General features: G+C 41.3%; 1 protein-coding gene across 2 annotated transcripts in view; it reads left to right on the forward strand.

Annotated features, from left to right (window-relative positions):
- The window catches only part of PLB1 (phospholipase B1), a 144,180-nt gene that overhangs the window by 19,444 nt on the left and 102,901 nt on the right, over window positions 1-21,835 (forward strand). For both annotated transcript variants that reach the window (XM_040496388.1, XM_040496389.1), the window contains exon 2: window positions 1,853-2,059. In XM_040496388.1, the coding sequence (XP_040352322.1) occupies window positions 2,005-2,059 (55 nt within the window). In that variant the 5' untranslated portion in view covers window positions 1,853-2,004. The remainder of the gene's footprint in view (window positions 1-1,852; window positions 2,060-21,835) is intronic.

Below are 21,835 nucleotides of genomic sequence, written 5' to 3' on the forward strand. Positions count from 1 at the left end.
TCCAAGATTTCTTATATCTCAGAGGGAATTCAGTCTGTCCTATACTAAAATTCCTCATAAAGGTTAAAAATGTTTTTTTTTTCAACGTTTATTTATTTTGGGGACAGAGAGAGACAGAGCATGAACGGGGGAGGGGCAGAGAGAGAGGGAGACACAGAATCGGAAACAGGCTCCAGGCTCCGAGCCATCAGCCCAGAGCCCGACGCGGGGCTCGAACTCACGGACCGCGAGATCGTGACCTGGCTGAAGTCGGACGCTTAACCGACTGCGCCACCCAGGCGCCCCAAAAATGTTTTTAATTCATTTCTCAATGCTTTTAAATGTAAAAAAGGTTGGAGGTTGGTGTGTGTGCCAACCCAGTGGGGCCATGGTGGTCGTGCAGAGAAGCATTAAGAGGTGGAAGCAAATACCCAGATTGTAAAGCCAGGCTATTTCTGTCCATTTCCCATGACATGTCCTACCCTACCTCCAACGGGCCCAAGTTGAGTGGGAACCTGTGACTTTTCATTCAGTCCAAGCATCAGGGATGCTTCTCAAAGCTGCTGGTGGCATGGAGCTAGGAGGGAGGGACTCCTGTTGTCATTAGTAGTGAGACAGCAGCTTTGGGTCTCTTGTTGAGCTTGTGGCCAATTAGTGAAGATAGTAAGTGTCCAACGGTCAGGAACATCTATGCCCAAATGGCCCTTGCATACCCCTCCTCGGGTGTATTTTCTTCTTCCTTCTCTGTGCATGCTGCTCTCAGCCAGACTCTGGAACCAGCCTATGGCCAGCTGGGCCTGTTGTAGCAGCGGCCATACACGCCTGATGTGACCTCATCACATCACATACGGCTCTGAGGCTGAGGCTTTGGCATGGCTAAATCAGTGGTCACCCACAAGTCACATTTTATTGAGCAGATGAGAAAGGAAGACAATACCTTAATAACAGAGAGCCAGGAACAGAAGGCCGCCCACTTAGACTTCACTTTATACTCAAGACAACCAACCTATAACTGTGATTTTAAGCATATAGAAAAAGATGTCAGCAGATGAAGACCAAGGTTGAACAATAGAAACCAGCTCCAGGTCCCCAAGCTGGAGTTCAGAAGTCTGGCTCTCAGCCTTGCTGCCATAACTGTGGCCAGAATGCAAGGATGATTTACATATATTTGGCCACGTTACCCAAAGGCGAATGATACTTGATATTTGTGGAAAATATTTAAATTTCACCCCCAAGGATATTTGTCACTGAGGCTTTAAATTCCAACTCTGTCTGCCCAGTTTAGACCCTGCCCAGCATTTCAACGTCAGTCGCCCAAAGCAAAATGCTAATTCTGTCAAATGCGTTCCAAGGGCTCACCTCTCTGGCTTGTATCTCTCAATTCAACTTGCAGACAATCAATGTGTGGCGTGCACATCACTCTAACACTCCCCGCCACCCATGGCTTTGGAAGAGAGGGACAGAAACAAACCTTTCTGGATCTTGTAGACTGGGGAACTCAGCTGCGCTCCTCAGACACTAAGAGATGTCACATTGGAGGGGGCTTTATGGTTTACAGTTGTTACTAAGTACTTTCACTCAATTTGTGGCTTTTATTTCCATGGCTTACAGTTGAAAAGCTAAGGCCACATTAAGGGACGCACCCTAGATCTCACAGGTGTGGTTAATCTGAGATTCCAGCCCTGTATTTCCAATCCTAAGCTCCTCCCAGCCTGTCAGTGCCTGATTTTTGGACGCCTACGATTCTGGGGGGCCATATAAAGGGGGCTATGTGGTCCTGGTCTTTTGGTGCCTTTGTCTAGAACATGCTACCCATCTTTGACCTATCTACCTTGAGAAATCTTGTCTAAATGTTATTATTTATCATTTACAGCTGGCCACTGCACCCTTTCAAAGGTGAACACAGTAAAATTTATGACAGGTGTACTATCAGACAACAGAGGAGAATAAAAGCAGGAGGAAGTGTGGCAGCCTCCACCTGTGCAAACCATTCATCCAAGGCTGGGACACCTGGACGATTCTGGCATGGGGCTGCAGCCACGCATCTTCCTCCTGGGGCTGCTGTTGCTTCTGGGGCAAGGTAAGTCTTCCTTTTGCCCAGAGGGCAACTAATGGGTCAGTCTGCTGATGTCCCTTGTTGCTTAGAGCTTGAGAGAGGAATACCTCTTTTTCATGAGCACAGAATGCACAGGTTAGACCCAAGCAGGCTGGAATGCTGAGATTCAAGTGCCCACAGCTGTGAGGCAAGAGGCAGGTCTGGGGATAGGTGAAAAGTGCTGATGGGTAACAGTTCTGTGGTGCAGAAAAAAGCCGTCGGTAGAGGGAGTCACAAAGACCCAGGTTCTAGTTCTCTGTGCTGTGTGGCCTTGGGCAAGTTCTAGCTCCCTGGACCTTGATTTTTTTTTTTTTTTCTTTCTCATCCTTAAAATGGTAGTACTACTATTTACGGGCTTTGTTTTGTTTTTGCTAAAAGGAAAGAGGAAGGTAGGTTTCAGAAATGAGTGGGCTACTAGTCAGAGCTTTGGATTTCTCCTGAACTAATGATTAGGAGAAGATTGTGCCTCTGCCACATCCCCTTTGCCTCTCTTCTCCTGACCTCTGGCTCCTCTTTGTTTGGAAAGCCTTAAAGATGATTTTTTGGCCTCTCCATATGAGAGGCCTGGGCCCAGAGAGGGAAAGCACTTTCTCTCTAGCCCCCAGAGGTCTGGCTGGGGTCCAAGCACCAGTCTTGCTGCTTACCTTGGACAGGTTTGTTACCCTGTCTAATGGAGGTGTGTGGGGGGTGGGGTGGGGGGGGAGCGTGGTGCTCAAGGGTGCAGGGTATGAGGCAAGGGGAGGATAATAATGCTTGCTATGCTTAATATCCAGGGTGATCATATTTTCCTGATTGCTAAATGAGACAGAGGAGCTTTTTCCTTCATGTTTGATCCATATGAATTCCTCTTTTGTGAAGTGCCTATTCAAGTGTGTTCCCATTTTTGTATAGGTTTTTCCTGTTTTCCCATGGTTTAAGGGTTTTTTTTCATACATGCTGTGCACTTGCTCTTTGTGGGTGACAGGTACAGCTAATGTTTTCTGAACCTTGTCTTTCTGCTCTCTTTATGGAGACTTTAGATGAGCAAAATTCTGGATTTGGGGGAAATAAATGAAGATGACCCAAACGAGAACAAATGGAGGCAATTCAGAGGTTGCTGAAGCAGGGAAGGCAGCAACATTCACTTTGGGGAGACGCCAGCGCAGGCAGGGGTGTGGGAAAGCTTGACAGTGAAAAGGGGAAGGACTCAGGTGTGCTCTGACTGGAAGCTGTTGCCATGGGGAAGTTGGAGGTGGGCTAATGAGAAGCGAGGCATCTGACATGATTCATTTGGGGAACATATGTGGCTTTCTGTGGTTGGTCCTGAGTTGGAAGCAGGGACAAAAAGTAGGGAAGCTGCAATCGGGGACCAGGTCCTCACTGTTCTGGACTGATGGCTGCTGGGGTGGTGGTTGGGTCTCCTGCTGGTGTGCTGGTCAGAGTTCAGTTTTATCAGTCGTCTGGCTGTTGTCGGTTTTGTGTTCTGTCTCTTTATTTCTAAAGTTTTCGATCTTATAGTCTGGTTTCTCTTCAGATCATATAAATATTTCACCTTTTACTAACATTTTTAATCTGCATGGTTTGTGCTCTTTGGGTCTTATTTAAGAACTCCTCTCCTGCCTTGAGGTCTTGATGATATCCCATATCTCCTTCTAAAACTTCATAGATTTTCTTTTCTCATTTGGGTCTTGAATGCACCTGGGATTGGTCTTTGTGACTAGTGTAAGAGAGGAACCGACTTTTACACACTTCTTTTTGTGCAAATACCTAGTTGTCTCCACACTATTTATGGTGAAGTCCATGGTTTCCTCACTGCTGTGAAGAGCCCTTTCTGTTCATATGGAAAGGGCTCAGATGTGCTTGCATCAGCTTCAGAACTCAGCTTTATCTATCCATTTGTCTGCCCCTTTGCCTACAGCACATTGTCTCCATACTGCAGCTTTATAGTAAGTTTTATTATTGGAGGAAACAGGTCTTTCTATTTTTTTTCTTCTTAAAAATGACTTGACTTTGAACTTCCATATACAGTTTACTTTCAATTTCTACCCCTCAAAAAACCTGTCGGGATTTTGATGAAAATTGCTCTGAATTCTATGGATCAAGTTCGGGACAACAAACATCTTTACAATATTGAGTCTTCCAAATCATGAGCATATATTTAGATCTTCTTTAATGCCTCTTGAAGTTTTATAGTTTCTCTGGTGAGGGCTTGTGTATGTTTTGTTTAATTTATTCTTAGGCATATGACCTTTTGTTGTCTGAATGGATTTTTAGATGTTTGTTTTGAAAATGTTTATTTGTATATGGAATTGATTTTTATATATTGATTGTGAACCCAATTAAGTTCTTATAAATTTTAATAAGTTATCTGCATATTCTTTTGGGTTTTCTATATACGCAACCCTGCCAATAATGACAGTTTTGTTGCTCTCTTTTCAACCTACATACTGTTTCTTTCTTTTACTTTTCTTCCTGTGCTGGCTCCACTACAATTTTTCATGGAAGTGATGTTTGGAGGCATCCTTATTCCCAAGTTCAAAAAGAAAGCGTTTAACATTTTGTCAGTATGTACGGTGTATGCTGTAGGCTTTTCTGTGAATACTCTTTATAAGACTAAGCAGTTCTATCTTGTTACTCATTTGCTAAGAGATTTTTAAAAAATCATGAGTGGATATTGGATTTTATCTAATATTTTTTTTCTGCACTTATTGAGAAGATTATATGATTGACTCCATTAAATTTGCTATTGTGATGAATTGACTTTATTATCTTATTCATTTTTTTCAGTCATTGCTTATTAGATTTACTGTAGACCACACATTGTATTTACTTACCCTGCCTTTTCCATCTCTTTTAATCTAGAATAGTTCTTTAGTCTCTTGGTTTGTTCTTTTGTGTTGATGAAAACTTTAGGCTGGCTTTTTGTGTGTATGCACTTCAATTTGGATTTGTCCAAATTGTTTTTTTTTTTTTGTTTTGTTTTGTTTTTTTTTTTTTATTGCTGGAATCAGATTAAACTCTCTGGGAAGAAATAAAAAATAGATCATGTTTTGTCCTTAAGGTAGTGCATTGGGGGATACATGTGATGCTGGTAAATACCCTAACTGATTGTGTTAAGTTTGGTAATTTGATTAAGGTGTGTCTGCCAGAGTTCTCCCTTGTAAGGGTGCCTCCCTCCATGTGATTTATAAGTTATCTGTGAGGAGGAACTGTGATCCTGTGTGACCATTCTTCTACCCAATGGTTTTCCCATCCACTGATGATTCTTGCCTGAACTGAATATTACCAGGGTGACTGTAACGTGGTGATTTTAAAATGTCTCTCATTCCTTCTAACATTGTTAGTTGGCATTCCCCCATTAAAAAAAAAATAAGAGCGGCGCCTGGGTGGCACAGTCGGTTGAGCGTCCGACTTCAGCCAGGTCACGATCTCGCGGTCCGTGAGTTCGAGCCCCGCGTCGGGCTCTGGGCTGATGGCTCAGGGCCTGGAGCCTGTTTCCGATTCTGTGTCTCCCTCTCTCTCTGCCCCTCCCCCGTTCATGCTCTGTCTCTCTCCGTTGAAACGTTGAAATAAAAAATTAAAAAAAAAAATAAGAGATTCTCTTCTCTACCCCATTCTTATTATGTTTTATCTTTTTAATATAAAATAGATTTATGGGTTCTTTTATTATTTAAAAAATTTTTAAATGTTTGTTTTCAAGAAAGAGAGACAGAGACAGAGCATGAGGGGAGGGGCAGAGAGAGAGGGAGACACAGAATCTGAAGCAGGCTCCAGGCTCTGAGCTGTCAGCATTGAGCCTGACACAGGGTTCGAGCCCACAGACAGGGAGATCATGACCCGAGCCAAATTCGGACACTTAACCAACTGAGCCACCCAGGTGACTCTATGGATTCTTTTATTAGCGTGGTATAATCCATTCAGGTTGCTATTAATTTCGATGCTCAAGGAATTATGGATTTGGCCAGTGAGATGCCTTCATACTGCCTCCTGTGTCCCCCTGCATTTTTAAGCACTTTTTAGTTTTATGGAACAAGCCATTCCAACTAATCCTGTATTTTTCCAATCTCAGCCATGCAATTAGCCATTTCTTCAAGGTTCCAATTGTTGGGGGATTTTATTTAGAAACCAAGATTAGGTGCTAGGGGTGTTCATTGCTGCTGGAGTTATGTCCAAGCTCACCCAGTGGACAGAGCTAAGAAGTACAGTTTCCTCTTTAAAAAATAAATGTATACAAATGATCTCTGGGTAGAATTAGCCTTTTATCTCCTTCCCCCATTTCAGATTGGTTTTGTCCTTCTTTCACAGTGCAAACCAAGGTTGCAAAAGCAACAATAAATCTTTTTGTTTGCTGAGTCTTGTGATACAACATAATATCGGAGCTACTCTAATAGCACCAGTGACAATAGCACCAATAACAATGGTTTCTTGCCATTCTTTTTCCTTCGAGTATATCACACTCAAGGTATATAATCAATATACTTAGTTCAAAATCACTGGGATTAATTCTATTTCTTTTGTTCTCACTGTATGGTTATCTATCGGACACATAGTTAAGTTTGTCTCTGTATTCAGTTATAGGGTTTCTCCCATTCTTGTTGATTTTAGTTTATCTTTTGAATATATAGAACATTAACATGGTTCATAAGTCAGAACTATGTGAAAAAAGACACTCAGAGAAGTTCCATCTCCTCTAGCCTTTCTTTTCTACTTATTCATGTAGATAACCAATTTCATTATTTTCATATCTTCTCTATATTTCTTTTTGCAATATACTTTATTTTGTCTTCCTTCTTGCACAAATGATAACCTACTGTGTGCTTTTTTGTTTATTTTAATTTTCTTCACCTAATGTATCCTGAGATTATACTGTATCTATTCAAATCTTTTTCATTTTTTTCCCAACTGTAGACTATTCCACTATTACCATATATATTCAACAAGTCTCCTGATGTGGCCATTAGGTTGTTTCCGATATTTTGCTATTATAAGTAGTGTTGTCATGAACAATCATGTGCATATGTCTTTTTCATGTTGTTGGAGGTATAGCTTAGGATAAGTTCCTAGAACTTAGGAGTCAAAGGGTAAACACACATAGTTTTGTTGGATGTTGTCAAATTTTCCTCCGTAAGGATTGTACCATTTTATATTCCCCCGGTAGTATATAAATGTCATCTTCTCCGTAGCTTGACAATATAGTGTGTAGTCAAGCTTTAGAACTTTTGCAAAGGTCACAGGTGAGAAATGGCATTTTTAGTTTAATTTCTCTGATTACGAAGGAAGTTGAGTATCTTTTCTTATTTTTAAAGACCATGTGATCTCAGGTTCCAAAAAAGTAATGAAAAAGGTTAAGTCCCAATGTGCTAGCACTTTTCAAATCTCTGCTTGCAAATGTTTGATAACATCCCATTGGCCCAAGCAATTCATATGGGCAACCTCAGGTTTAAGTGGAAGAGAAATAAACTTCTCTAGATGGAAGGAGCAACAAAGTTACATTGTAAAGTGACACGCGTCCACAGATGCGTATTTGTGACCATTTTGTAATGGTCTACGTTCACTGCTCTTTTCTTCAGGGTTTTTAATAGCTATTTTTGCATGTTTATTTTGCCAAATGAACTTTAGAATCAATTCATCTAGCTTTGGAAAAAAATCCATTGGCATTTTTATTGAAATTCACTTAAAATTAAAAAGAAACTAGGCTTATCCAGAAGTATTTAATCTTTTATAATTATTATAAATGTTTTTTATTCTCTTCCACTATACTTCCAACTGGGCCAGCTCATATATTGATATATACAAAGGCTTTTACATTTTGCATGTTAATTTTATACTTTCTATCTTGCTACATTATTACACCTTTTGAATTAGTTTTATCATTAATTCTCTAGAGCAATTATATACCCATATCATTAACAGATAAGAGTTTTCCTTCATTTCTAATTCTTCTTCCTGTATTTATTTTTTCCTAATTGAATTGGCTAATATTCCAATACCATATTAAATAGCAGTGGTGATAGTGGCAATTCTCACCTTGTTCCTGACCTTAGTAAGAGGTAAATTTCTCCCTATTCAGTTGGATGATGGTCTTTGGGAATTATCCATACATGCATAAATATACACACTCACACACGTGTGTGTGTGTGTGTGTGTGTTTGCATTAATGAAATATCCATAAATTTCTATTTCCTTGAGTGTTTTTATCAGGAATGAATGTTAAAGTTTATTGAGTGTCTTTTTAGCATCTATGGAAATAATCTTATTTCCCCCCCTTAGATTAGTTATTATTTTGAATTATATTAATAGATTTGCTAATATTGGGCTATCTGTGCATTCCTGGAATAAAATCGAGTTGGTCATGGTATATTTTGTCTTTATATACCACTGGCCCTAGAAAACATGGATTTGAACCATGTGGGTCCACCTATATCCAATTCCTTTCAACACACTTTTGGAAAATTTTTTTGGAGATTTGTGACAATTTGAAACAACTCAGAAACAGCATAGCCTGGAAATATCAAAAACATTAAGAAAAAGGGATGTCACGAATGTGTTAATTCTTTGTAAATACTAGTCTATTTTATTATTTACTACCATTAAAATGTACACAAATCTATTATGAAAAGTTAAAAATTATCAAAATTTACACAGAGACCACACATTATCTTTTCATTTTTGATGTCTGGTATTCATAAAACATATACCACCTAGAGTATTTTGTATCCTTTAAGGCAATATCGATGTTAAGTACAACAGATAATTCATCTTGTAAACAGATAATGTAAACTTATGGATAAACACAAAGCTCTATACATGTATTTTCTCTTATTAACATTTTCTTTTCTCTAGCTTGCTTTATTATAAGAATACAGTATATAATCCATATAAAAAACAAAATATGTGTTAGTTGACTATGTTATTAGTAAGGATTCTGGTCAACAGTGGGCTATTAGTAGGAAATTTGGGGAGGAATCAAAAGTTATGCATAGATTCTGTCTGTGTGGAGGGTCAGTGCTCCAACCTCCAGTTGTTCAAGGGTCGACTGTACTGCTGGATTTATTTTGCTAACACTTGTGTAGGATTCTTTTTCTTACATGTTCATGAATGAAATTGAACTGTCCTTTTCTTTTCTCTTGGTGCCCTTGTTGGATTTTGATATCAGTGTTCTACATTCTCGTAAAATGTATTTGGGAGTGTTTCTATTTTTCTTTCTTGAATAGTTTTTAATATGAATGGAATTCGTTGTATCTGGCTCTCTCAGTCAGTAGAGCGTGAGACTCTTGATCTTGAGGCCACAAGTTCAAGCCCCATGTTGAGGGGTAGAGTTTACTTAAAAAAAAAAATTATATAAAATATATGAATGGAAAATTTTCCTTTACTTGGTAGAACGCACCAATAGCCTAGAATATTATATTTTGCTAGATTTTTGACTACTGACTCAGTTTTTTATTTTTTTAATTATTTTTTAAAATATAATTTATTGTCAAGTTAGCTAACATACAGTGTATATAGAGTGCTCTTGACTTCGGGAGTAGATTCCCATGACTCATCACTTGCATACAACACCCAGTGCTCATCCCAACAAGTGCCCTCCTCAATGCCCATCACCCATCTTCCCGTCTCCCCTGCACCCCCTTCAACTCTCAGTTTGTTCTTTGTATTTAAGAGTCTCTTATAGTTTGCCTCCCTCTCTGTTTGAAACTATTTTCCCTTTCCCTTCCCCTATGGTCTTCTGTTCAGTTTCTCAAATTCCACGTATGAATGAAAACATGGTATCTGTCTTTCTCTGACTGACTTATTTCACTTAGCATTATAATCTCCAGTTTCATCCACGTTGTTACAAATGGCAAGGTTTCATTCTTTATCACTGGTGAGTAGTATTCCATTGTATATAGAAACCACATCTTTATCCATTCATCAGACCAGCCACATTTGGGTTCTTTCCATAATTTGGCTATTGTTGATAGCACTGCTATAAACATAGGGGTACATGTGCCCCTATGAATCGGCACTCCTCTGTCCTTTGGATAAATTCCTAGTAGTGCTGTTGCTGTGTCATAGGGTAATTCTATTTTTAATTTTTTGAGGAACCTCCACACTGTTTCCCAGAGAGTTGCACTCGTTTGCATTCCCACCAACAGTGCAAGAGGGTCCCCTTTCTCCACATCCTTGCCAGCATCTGTTGTTTCCTGAGTTGTTAATTTTAGCCACTCTGACCTGTGTGAGGTGATATCTCAGTGTGGTTTTGATTTGTATTTCCCTGATGATGAGTGATGCTGAGCATCTTTTCATGTGCCTGTTGGCCATCTGAATGTCTTCTTTGGAAAAGTGTCTATTCATGTCTTCTGCCCATTTCTTCACTGGATTATTTGTTTTTCAGGTGTTGAGTTTGGTAAGTTCTTTATAGATTTTGGATTCTAACCCTTTATCTGATAGGTAATTAGCAAATATCTTCTCCCATTCCCTGACTCAGTTTTTTAAATGGTTACAGAATTACTCATATTTTTATTTCTTATAAGTATGTTTTGGAAAGTTTTGTCTTTCTAGGAATGTGTTCATTTCAAGTACATGTTGAAGTTTTTTGCATAATTTTTAGAGAATTTCTATTGTTATCTCTTTGATATCTGTAGCTTCTGTAGTTATGCCCCCTTTTTATTTCCAATACTGGTTATTTGTGACTTCATCCTTTTTCTATGATTCATCTTATCAGAGGTTTGTCTACCTTATTAGTTTTTTGAAAGAACCAACTTTTGGCTTTATTGATCTTCTATGTCATAGTTGTCTGTTGCTGCAGAGCATGTTACAGTAAATCATATTGACAAACAGCAACCATTTTATTTACTCACAATTCAGTGGATCTGCAATTTGGGAAGACATCAGCTGGGACATCTTGTCCCTGTTCCACACGGTATTGTGTAGGACTGACATGGCCGATCTAAAATGACATGTCTGTTGACTTGGTACTGGGGTGTGTTGGTCCTCCTCCACATGGTCTTTCTAGGACAGCCTGGGCTGGGTACAGAAGTACCTAAATGGGCAAAAATAGAACCCACAAGGCCTCTTAATGCCTGGGCCCAAGAGTCATTTCTGCTGCTTCTGTTGGTCAATGTAAATTTCAGGGCCAGCCTAGATACAAGGGGAAGGAAATAGACTTTACCTCTTGTGGGGAGGGGTGGCAAAAGTCACATTGCAAAGTGGCCTGCAAGATGGGAGGAAAGTTATGGTCCTTTTTGGAAAAATACACTACGGTCTAAATTGTATGTTTTTTTCCTGTTTCATTAATTTCTGTGAATTAATCTCGCATGACATTTATAGTCTTTCTTGAATCTATAGCTTGATATCTTCCATAAAATTTGAGAATTCTCAGACAGTGTCTCTTGAAATACTGCTTCTACTCCATTATTCCTCTCTTTTCCTTCCATGGTGCCAATTAAATGTATGTTTGGTTGTCTTTATATACCATGTCCCTTAGCCTCTATTCCAACTGTACCATCTTTTTGTATTTCTAGAAAATTGCTGCATTCTGAGTAATATATTATGACACATGTCCTAATTCATTCATTCTTTCAGTTGTGTCTAATGTGCTGTTAGACCTGATCATTAGAGGCTTTGAAAATATTTTTCAAATATAATTTACATGTATTTCTGTACCAAACTGACAGTGTTACTTTTAAAAATAATTTTGTGTTTCCGTGAATAGCCTCAAATTTTCTTTTCCACCATCTTGGATCTGTTTCTACTGTTTTTTTTTTTTTTTTTTTTTTCTGCTGATTCTTACCTCTGGATACTTTGTTTCTCTCTTTGCCTAGTTATTTTTTATTGTGTGCAGCTCAGACTCCTCCAAGAGTTATTTGTAGACTCTTTGGGGCCTAAGATGAATATGACGGTATAAATGTAACTCTGTCGAGCACTGGGGACATTGCCATTTGAGTGTCACTTCAAGCTAAACTCACAGCGTGAGGTTCTCTAGAACAGCCAGCCAAGCGCCACACTAACCACTGTGTATATATAATAGCTTCCGCTTAAGAGGGATATACTGTTGGATGCCTGAGTGGCTTGGTTGTTTAAGCATGTGACTCTCAGTTTCAGCTTAGGTCATGATCTTGCAGTTTGTGAGTTTGAGCCCCATGTCGAGCTCTGTGCTGACAGTGTGGAACCTGCTTGGGATCCTCTCTGCCCCTCCCCCACTTGCTCTCTTCCTCTCAAAATAAGTAAATAAAAACTAAAAAAAAAAAAAAAAAGAAGAGGGATAGACTATTATCCTCATTTTACAGATGAGAAAACTGAGACTCAGAAATTAAATAACTTCCCCAAGATCATCTAGCTGTAAGTACACGAGCCAGAGTTCAGTCCTGAGACTGAGTCCTGAGTCATGGCTTTTTGCCACCACCCTGTATTACAGGGAGGGAAGAATCATAATTCGGCTTTTATTTAAGCTTTGAAATGGGCTCAACAAACAACACACGTAGAAACAGGTTCCTGTTCCAAAAGTTTGGGTGTATAAAACTGAAACATCATTATCTTAAAACTGCAATTGGCAAAAGCAAGTTGGCAAGAAACCACCGTATCTAATAAAGTCCAATTTTTGCTAGAGCTTCATTTTCCTGGAATGGGTCAGCGGTTCCCTGGGAGACTGTCAGGCTGGGGAATGAAAACTCATCGCCTTGGTAATGCACCTGGGTCAGGCCTGTCACTGGTAAGCCAAAGGTAGGAGCAGGTGAGGAAAGGAATACCTCTTTTCTCATTAGAACAAGTACAGCCAGTCAATGTTTGTTTTACAGGGACCTAGAGTCGTTCCTGGAGGTTGCCAGCCGAGCCTTCTAGAAATCGTCTTGCCAAATAAGTGTAGATAGCAACCTTGGAGAGCTTTTGGTAGTCCAGGTTCTTCTAGTTATTGACGAGAGAGGAGTGGGGACTTGCTCAAGTCCCATAGCCAGTTGGTGGCCGAGCCATCCTTGGAACTCTGGGGTTAGACTCTCTTCTACATCAGATGCCTCAATCCCCATGTCCACCCCCTGCTCCAACTCACTTGCCTCCAAGTTCCTTCTGTGAGCCGCACGCCCAGGTAAGGGATTCTCTCTGGGGGGACTCAGGAGCCATACTTTTCCTGGGCTGTCATCTGTACCTTGTAGTTTTTGAGGACTTTATCGTCAATCATCCTTTTCATCAAGTTGCATTTTTGCTACTGTCAGTTAACTGTCTGAGCGCTCTTCTAAGAACCCGAGTTGAGCTGAGCCTGGCTGGGAGATAATAAACCAAAAGAAGGAACCCTCAGGAGAGAGCTTATTTGCATAAAATCACTGGAGAAGAATTAAGTACCAAAATAGGTGAAGTAGCTGTAATGAAAGCAACAGGCTTCAGAGAACTGAGAGGTGAACGTGGGCTGGAGAAGTTTCACGTAGGAGGGAAACTCAGCGGAGCTCTGAAAGCTGTGTGGGATCAAGATAAACACAGGAGCAGGGAGGGCATGCAAGTTAGGGAGCAGCACACTCAGAGATGAAGTCGAGGTTCCTAGTGCAGGGAGCAGGTCTGCTGATCCGAGGGCAGGGTTAGTGTTGGGGGAGGAATTTGAAATCCCAAGACCAGAACAATAGAGATTATCATAATATCTTTTGGCTTAAAGAGACTTCTAAAAGAACTATTCCCCCCCTTTTTTTTTGTTTGTGTGTTGATTTATTTATTTATTTATTTTACATGAACAAAAACTGAACCCTTGGGCAGGTCAGGTTAAGTGACCTGCCCAAGGTCACACAGCAAGCCTAGAATTTGGATTTGCTATCGTGGGAAGTGGGGAGCTATGACAGACTCTTCAGCAGGAGAGTGGCCTAATGCAAGTGGTATTTTGGACAAGATGAGTCTGCCAGCTTCAAACATAAAAGGTCATGTGTGGAAAGAGGCAGCACACTGGTGAATTTGTGTGCCTGGCTCCTAGAAAGAGGCCCCGCAGGGAGTTTGCTTGGTTCTGGGAAGGCCAAGTGCTTTTCTTTTAGACAACTGTCTCCTCTTGTGTTCTTGCATCTCAGTGTGAACAGTGGTCCTTAGCCCATGTTCTCTTCTTCACACTAGAACCTCCCAGTTGTCTCTGGAAAGAGACTTTCCTGATTGCGGGGGAGGGTGGACCATGAGGCCCCCGCACAGCTCCCTGAGATTCCCCTCCTGTTGGAGCTCACTAATAATCGCTACCACCCCCGTCCACCTTTGAGGGTCCCCGTTAAATCCCTGACTGGAGCTGGGAATGATTATGGAGGGTATTGGCATGGGAGGAGTCAGGGCCCTGGCCAGCCGCTGCTGAGATACCACTGGTTCACCTTCACCATGGCACCCTCTTCTTCGGGTTGTTCGTCCTGGCTCTGGGCCTACCTCAATTGTTCCCATGAGGAAGGTGAGGAAAACCTAATTGACAAGCAAAGCCTTCCTCGTCTCAGGTCATATAATGAGCGAAGGGCAAAACCTGAAGTCAACTGCGGATGTGCTTCCTCCCATTCAAACTGCTCCCTAAAGACTTCTTCCCTCTCCCCCGACACAGGGTGTATGATGTTGGATACTGGGTGGGCATCAGGAGGTGGAGACAGGAGGGTGCACTGGTCTGTGTCTGGGATGGAATCTGTAATGGGTGGTGGTGTCCCCTGTGGTCATCAGCACAGGACACGGAGTATCTAGAGAATGTTGGTTTGGGACTTCCCAAGTCATCTCTAATGTTTTTTGTACAATCATCAGACTAGAGGATGTGTCTACCCAAAAAGTTGTGACCGTGTTAATACTACTATCATTCTTTGGCATGCCTGATGAAAAATTGAGATTGATGAGTTAGGACAGCCAAAAAAAAAAACTGGTCTTATAGACGTGACAAAAGAATACATTTCCACATGCCAGGAACTCAGGCTATAGAGCAACACACACAACAAGCCCTTTAAGAACATTCTTTTAAAAAGACTTTGGTCCCAAGGAAAGCATATCAGATGACATTAAGGAGAATCAAATTCCACATCATGGCCTTTTTAGTAACTTGCTGAGTGATCTTCGGCAAGTTTGTTAACCTCTCTGGGTCTTAGATTCCTGAGACGTTAAACGAGATGATATCAAAGATCTGCCCACGTTGGCCATTCTAGAATTCTTTATTATTTTTTTTATTGTTTATTTTTGAGAGAGACCTAGTGCAAATGAGGAAGGGGCAGAGAGAGAGAGGGAGACACAGAATCCGAAGCAGGCTCCAGGCTCTGAGCTGTCAGCACAGAGCCCAATGTGGGGCTCGATCCCATGAACCGTGAGATCATGACCTGAGCCGAAGTCAGATGTTTAACCGACTGAACCACCCAGGTGCCCCACCATTCTAGAATTCTAAGACAAATGTTTAGAGGTTAGTCTAGCTACCCCAGAAAGATTCTCACTGTCCCCTTCTACTGACTATGGCATGTGACCACCAAAGCACCACACTGAGGGAGAGATGCTGACATCCTGTGATGCTTGGCACACAAGCGGTCCTGGTGTTGGAGCAGCAGCCAAGCATGACTTGTGGTTTTTGACTCTGCTCCCACAGGCAGTCATGTGTGGTGCCTCCTCCCAGGTCAACAGCATTCTGCAGGCCCTTGGGTGTACATGGGATAAAGTGCTGCATGCAGGGACAGATAATCCCAGAAGACCTGCTTACAGCCCAGACAGCACAGGGGACAGACACAGGCTGACTTGAACCCTCCCCTTCCCAGGTCACCAGGACAGCTCACTGCTTGGTGTATGGCAGCACTGGCCTAGAGCCTGTCCCTGCCCTTGCTGGCATGGTCTGTGTGAGCTGGTAAAAATCAACTAGCCTCTCTGAGCCTATAAAAATGTTAACAGGGTCATAATTCCTGCCACTTACTTACCCTTTAGGGTTGCTGGGAGGACAATACACTTTTCAAAGAGTCTGAGAATTTAATGTACCCTAAAGAGTGGCCTTAATTGCACATGCGTTGGCCTTAAAAGTCCTCCCTGCACTGCCCAAGGCGAGGGCCTTCCTTTCATCCGGGGAGACAAGCCACTCCTAGCTTGTGTACAGCCCTCTTCTGTTCACACAGCAGTTTCCTGTTCTTTGATCCTTGAGACAACCTCAAGAAGAAGGTCAGGAAACCAGTCGTATCCCCATTTGATAGATGAAGAAGTCAAGGTTCAGAGACATTAATTCTTGATTAAGGTCACAAAATGGCTGTCTTTCCTCAAGGCAGGGATAGGGGTGGAAAATTGTGCCCCAGGCACAGCATAAGTGGAAAAATATGAAGGAAATTTGTAAATTAAGAGAGCATGGGCTGTTTTAATTTTGCTTTTGAAATCAGCCTCCTTACCCCTGGCCTGATGTTGGGCTAATGCACTCTGGGTTTCCCTGAAGAGTTGGGGCTCTTAATCTCACAGGTGCAGCAGTCAAAGGGCTTTTAAAAACTTCTGGTGTCCACGATACCTAGGCCCCACATCAGGCCAACCAAATCTGAGCCTCTGTCTTGGGGGACTGGGCAGCAGGTGATGGGTTGAGGACCTTTGCTTCAGAAGGTGCTTCCCTAAGGACACTGGTGTGTGAATTTACCTCGTCAGGCCTGATGCTCTAATGGCCTTTTGTTAGTTCCAGGACCCCAGTGGTCATGGCTCTTCCCACTTGGATGACTGATCTCAGCCAGACCTGTTTCTCTGAATGTGCACAGATGCCTTCCTCTTTCATTCCCATCAGCGTGGAAAAGTACATGTTTTTTTTTCCCTTACTGACCTTACTGAGTTGGGAGTTTCTCAGGGAGCTCAAAGCCCTTTATAGATCCGTGAGCTGGAGGCTAAAACAATCTTCCAAAAGAGAAAGATTCATGGGGTTCAATCATGCCACAAGTGCTTTGATAATTTCTTCCACAATACCTCAGGGTGCTATGGGAACAGGCAAGAATTTTTTTTTTCCCATTTATCTGGTGGGAAGCGGAGAACTGGAGTGAGGGCCAAGTCACTCTGGGAGTCAGTAGGGACAGCACCAAGGGGTCCAAGTTCTCCTCTTCTGAGCACTTAATGTTTAGATTCTGGATATAGTTACTCCAAGCAGTTACCATGGGCGATTCAGATCATCAAGTTAAAAACATGAACTCTGGGGGCTCCTGGGTGGCTCAGTCGGTTGAGAGTCCGACTTTGGCTCAGGTCATGATCTTGCAGTTGTGAGTTAAGTTCCACATCAGGCTCACTGCTGTCACTGCTGTCAGTGTGGAGCCCACTTCGGATCCTCTACCCCTCCCCTGCTCACACTCTCTCAAAAATAAACAAACCTTAAAAAAAAAAAAAACAAACCCAAAACGTGAACTCTGTAGTTGTATGAGGAAATCACAGAACATTGAGGTTGGAAAGGTCTGAGAAATGGTTTGTGCTAACCATCTCTGTGACACTGAAATTATGATCACAGCTATCACTTACTATACGTTTTCCACTCCTGGTTCTGGGGAACAAAGGTTATGGAGCAAGGCCAGGCCCCCTTTAGATACTGAAGGAGGGTCTCCTACATCCCCCTCGGCTTTTCTTCCCTGGTCTTCCCAAGTGTGTTTAAACAGGACACATTGAAACGTGAAGGGTCAGATGTCCTATCTTTTTTCTGATCTTTTCTCTTTCTTTCTTGCCTCCTTTGGATTAAATATTTTTATTACTTCAATTCCACCACCCTACCCTGCTGAACATGAGCCTGCTAATTATACATGTTTTTGTTATTTTGGCATTTATAATTACAACATGCATCCTTGACTTGTTAAAATCTAATTAAATGATTACTTTAATCACCTCCCAGATAAAGGAAAAACCTTATCGGCGTGACTCCATTGACTCTGAATCTGCCCACACAGCAATATGTTACATGCATTTTAAACCCCACCCTCCATTATTTTTATTGTTTCTATCAGGGGTGGCAAATTTTTTCTATAAATGGCCAAATGACAAAATATTTTAGCTTTTGTGGCTCACGTATGGTCTCTATTACGTTTTTTTTTTTTTTTTTTTTTTTTTTTTAACCTTTAAAGGTGTGAAAACCATTCTTCTCCAGAGAGCCATACAAAAATAAGCTGCGGGCAGATTTGACCTATGAGCCTCAGTGTACTGGCTCCTGCTTTATGCAGTTAATATTATTTTGGATTTATTCACCCTTACTGCACTTCATTCCTTCTTACCTGACCATGCTTCTATCTGGGATCATTTTCCTCGTACCATTTGGAATGTGTCATCCCACTGTCTTCGGGCGTCTATTGTTTCTGAGAAATTGACTGTTAATCATAACGTTGGTCTCCTGTGTGTTTTTCTTCTGCCCTTGAAATTTTTTCCTTCGCTTTAGAACTACACGTAGACACAGCAGTTAGTACAGTTCCAGTATCTGGGTAAATTTCTCTCTGTGTTTTTCCCACCTAAAGTTTCCCCCCTCCTTCACCCCCAGTTTCTTTGATCTGTGGCTCAATATCTTTCTTCACATGTGGAAAGTTTTCGGCCATAATCTCTTCAAATCCGTTTCTGCCTCTTTCTCTGCTTCTTCTGGGACTCAGTACGTGTATGTTTGTGTGCTTGGCAGCAGCCACAGATCTCTGAGGCTCTGTTTATTTTTCTTCAATCTTTTTTTCTTCTCTATTTTTCAGAAATGTACCTTCTATTGATCTATCAATCTGGCTTGAAGTTTACAAGTTCTTTTTCCTACCATCTCAAGTCTGTTGTTGAGCCAATCTAATAAATCTTTCAGTGTTGTTTTTTTCATCTCTTTTTTTTTTTTTTTTTTTTTTTTACTAACTTCTATCCAGGCCCACTCAGAACTGGTTTCCATTGACTGCTGTTTTTCCCCCATAGTGCAAGGCTCCCTTTTCAGTTTCATGGCATGTCTAGTAATTTGTGGTTGCAAACTGGACATGTTTGATAAACATCTAGCAATTCTGGATTTGTTTAATTTTTTGAGGGTTGTTGGTTTTTCAGTAACTTGCCTAGACTTAAACTGTGGAATCCGTCTTCTCCTTCATGATGTGTAGCCACTGATGTGTTTGATCAGTTTTTTATTTCTTATTTTTATCTTTTTAACCCGGCATTCTAGGAGTCATCCCTGGGTCTGCATGGTTTAGTGATCAGTCAGCGACTTGGACAGAGGTCGTGCTCAAATGACTTGGGTTGCTAAGGGTCCATATGTGTAGGTTGTAGAAGGACACAAAGTTTGAATCAACTCTCAAGCTTCTCTTCACTTATTCCAGGTCTTCCTAGCACAGATGTAGATTTCCAGTCAGCCAGGAGAAAAGAAAGAGCGTATTTCAACCTTCCTCATTTCCTGGATTGCCCCCATTAAAAATCTGATTAGTTCACCTCTCACCCTAACTTGAAACAAAACATTAGGCTAATAGAGCCGTGGATGTTACCCATTTATTAGTTCACTACTATACACTGTCTTTTGTCTGTTTTGTTTTGTTTTTTTGTTTTCTCTCTTGGTTTCTATTTATTTGGTGGTGTTTCCTGGTATTTTTTTTTTTTTTTTAATTGGAAGCCGGGCATTAGAAATACAATTTCATGTTGTGGATGGTGCTATCTTCCTTCGTAAAAGCAGACAGGTAGGGGCATATCACCTTAGTCTATCCTGGAATAAAAATGATTCAAAGTGGACTCCGTCTTTTTTGCAGGATGGCCTATTTCAAGTTTATCCCTACTCCAAGGGTCTAGCTCTTTGAAGCACCAACTGAAACCCAGGATGTTTACCAGGCCTGCCTTCCTTGATGCACATTACACCCTAGTGTTTCTCTCCAGTTTCACACAACTGCCTGAAGCTCTGCGTGGCATGTTAGCCTCTTACTTGCTGATGTCTCTTGTCAAAGATTTGGCAAATGTTTCTAGGGTAAAACCAGCACCAAATGTTGGGCCCATGCTCTTCACTTCCCTTCTCTCTGGCTATTGACCCCTCCAGTTCTTGCTGCCTTTTTGACTCTCAGTGGAAGGGCACGATCACGCATGTGCACACACACAGAGAATGTGGAAATGCACAATAGGATTTCTGCAGAGGGAAAAATCAAGGCCCAGAAGATCCCATAGTGTTTGCAGGAAAGAGATGTAGGGATCCATCTACTGTCTTCAAGAACAGTCTCCTTTGAGCCCCTTTAAAGCCTTTCAGAGCTAGAGTCAGCAGATGGAGACTCTCAACCCAATCCTACTTCTTGAAAGAACAATGTTAACTACTTCTGCTACGAAATTATGCTAATAATGATCGCTTTCTCTCTGGATTGTTTTGATAAGGAATAGCACCTTTCCTCAAAAGGAACATATTTCAATATACACCTTGTGCAGGCACTGGGCTAGGTATTCTGCTTATGTTATTTGATTGAAATTTTTTTAGAAATTATAGAGAGCTGAGTGTATTAACAGTCATAAAAATCTTTCTAAGGAACCTACTTTTTATAGCAGGGGACCAAAGGGTTTCTTTGAGGAGAGATTTGTTTGTTTGTTTGTTTGTTTGTTTGTTTCTCAGGCTTAGAGCCTGGAAGACTAGGATATGTGCTGAACAGGACATCTCTCAAAGACAACGGGATAGTTGGCTTCCAGCACCAATGCTCCTTTACCTGTGGGATTCTGGCAAAGCCCAGTGAAGAGCTTCAGCAACAGCCGACCTGACATCTAGAGGCAGATCCCAGGCTCCCATCTGGGCTTCCTGGGGCTAAAGGCTACTGCTGATCCCCAGATGCCATTTTACTGTTTTACCTTGATGATCTCTTTATAGTAGCAGAATAGATTGAGCATTGATTGGTTGGCGAATAATGGCCATGGGGCCAAATCCGGCCTTTTGCCTGTTTTTGTATGGCCTGTGGGCTGAGAATAGATTTTACATTTTTAGATTTTTTTTTTCATGTAGATGTCCATTTGTTCCAGCACCATTTGTTGAAAAGGCTCTCTTTTCTCCATTATGTTGCCTTTGCTTCTTTGTCAAAGATCAGTTGACTTTACTTCCATGGGTCTGTTTCTGGGCTCTCTACTCCATCCCACGGATCTCTTTGTCTGTTTTTCTGGCAATACCACATTGTAGCTTTATAGTAAGTCTTGAGGTTGGCTAGTATCAGGCCTCTGACTTTTTTCTCCTTTGATATTCTGTTGACCATTCTGGGTATTTTGCCTTTTCATATACACCTTAAAATCCGTTCATTGATATCCACAAAGGTTTTTAAAGGTTTAAATGGTTGGGAAAAATAGAAGGGTATTTCATGACACATGAGAATGATATGAAATTTGAATTTCAGTCTCCAGAAAGTTGATCTGTTTACATGTTGTCTATGATGTCTTTCACACTACAATAGCAGAACTGAAGACCGAGACTGTATGGTCTGCAAAACCCAAAATATTGACTATCTGGCTCTTTGCAGAAAATGTTTGCCGATGCCTGATCTAGATCTTAGGCTGTGACTTACACTTAGGTTGTTGGCTATGAGCACAGCCCACAGAACCAGACTGCCCATTTTCAAATCCTGCAGTCACCATTTGCTAACTGTGTCACCTTTAAAATGTCACTTAAGCTTTCTGATGCTGTTCCTTATCTATAAGGTAGGGCTAATAGCATTTATCTCAGAGAGTTGTCATGAGGATGAATGAATTATTTCATGTAAGTCTTAGGATGCCTGACGTATAGAAGCTGCATATAAGTGTTAGCTACCATATACATTTGTATCCTAGCTTAAAAAAAATAAGTCTCTCCTCCTTGCCCTGCTAATTCACCAACCCTACCACCCCCAGAGTGATGATCATCTTAAAACACACGTCAACACTCCTGTCTCTGAAGATCGGTCATGGCTCCCTGTTGCTCACGGA

Source organism: Herpailurus yagouaroundi, unplaced genomic scaffold (assembly GCF_014898765.1).
Source record: "Herpailurus yagouaroundi ecotype Mexico unplaced genomic scaffold, PumYag 188, whole genome shotgun sequence".
Classification (NCBI taxonomy): domain Eukaryota; kingdom Metazoa; phylum Chordata; class Mammalia; order Carnivora; family Felidae; genus Herpailurus; species Herpailurus yagouaroundi.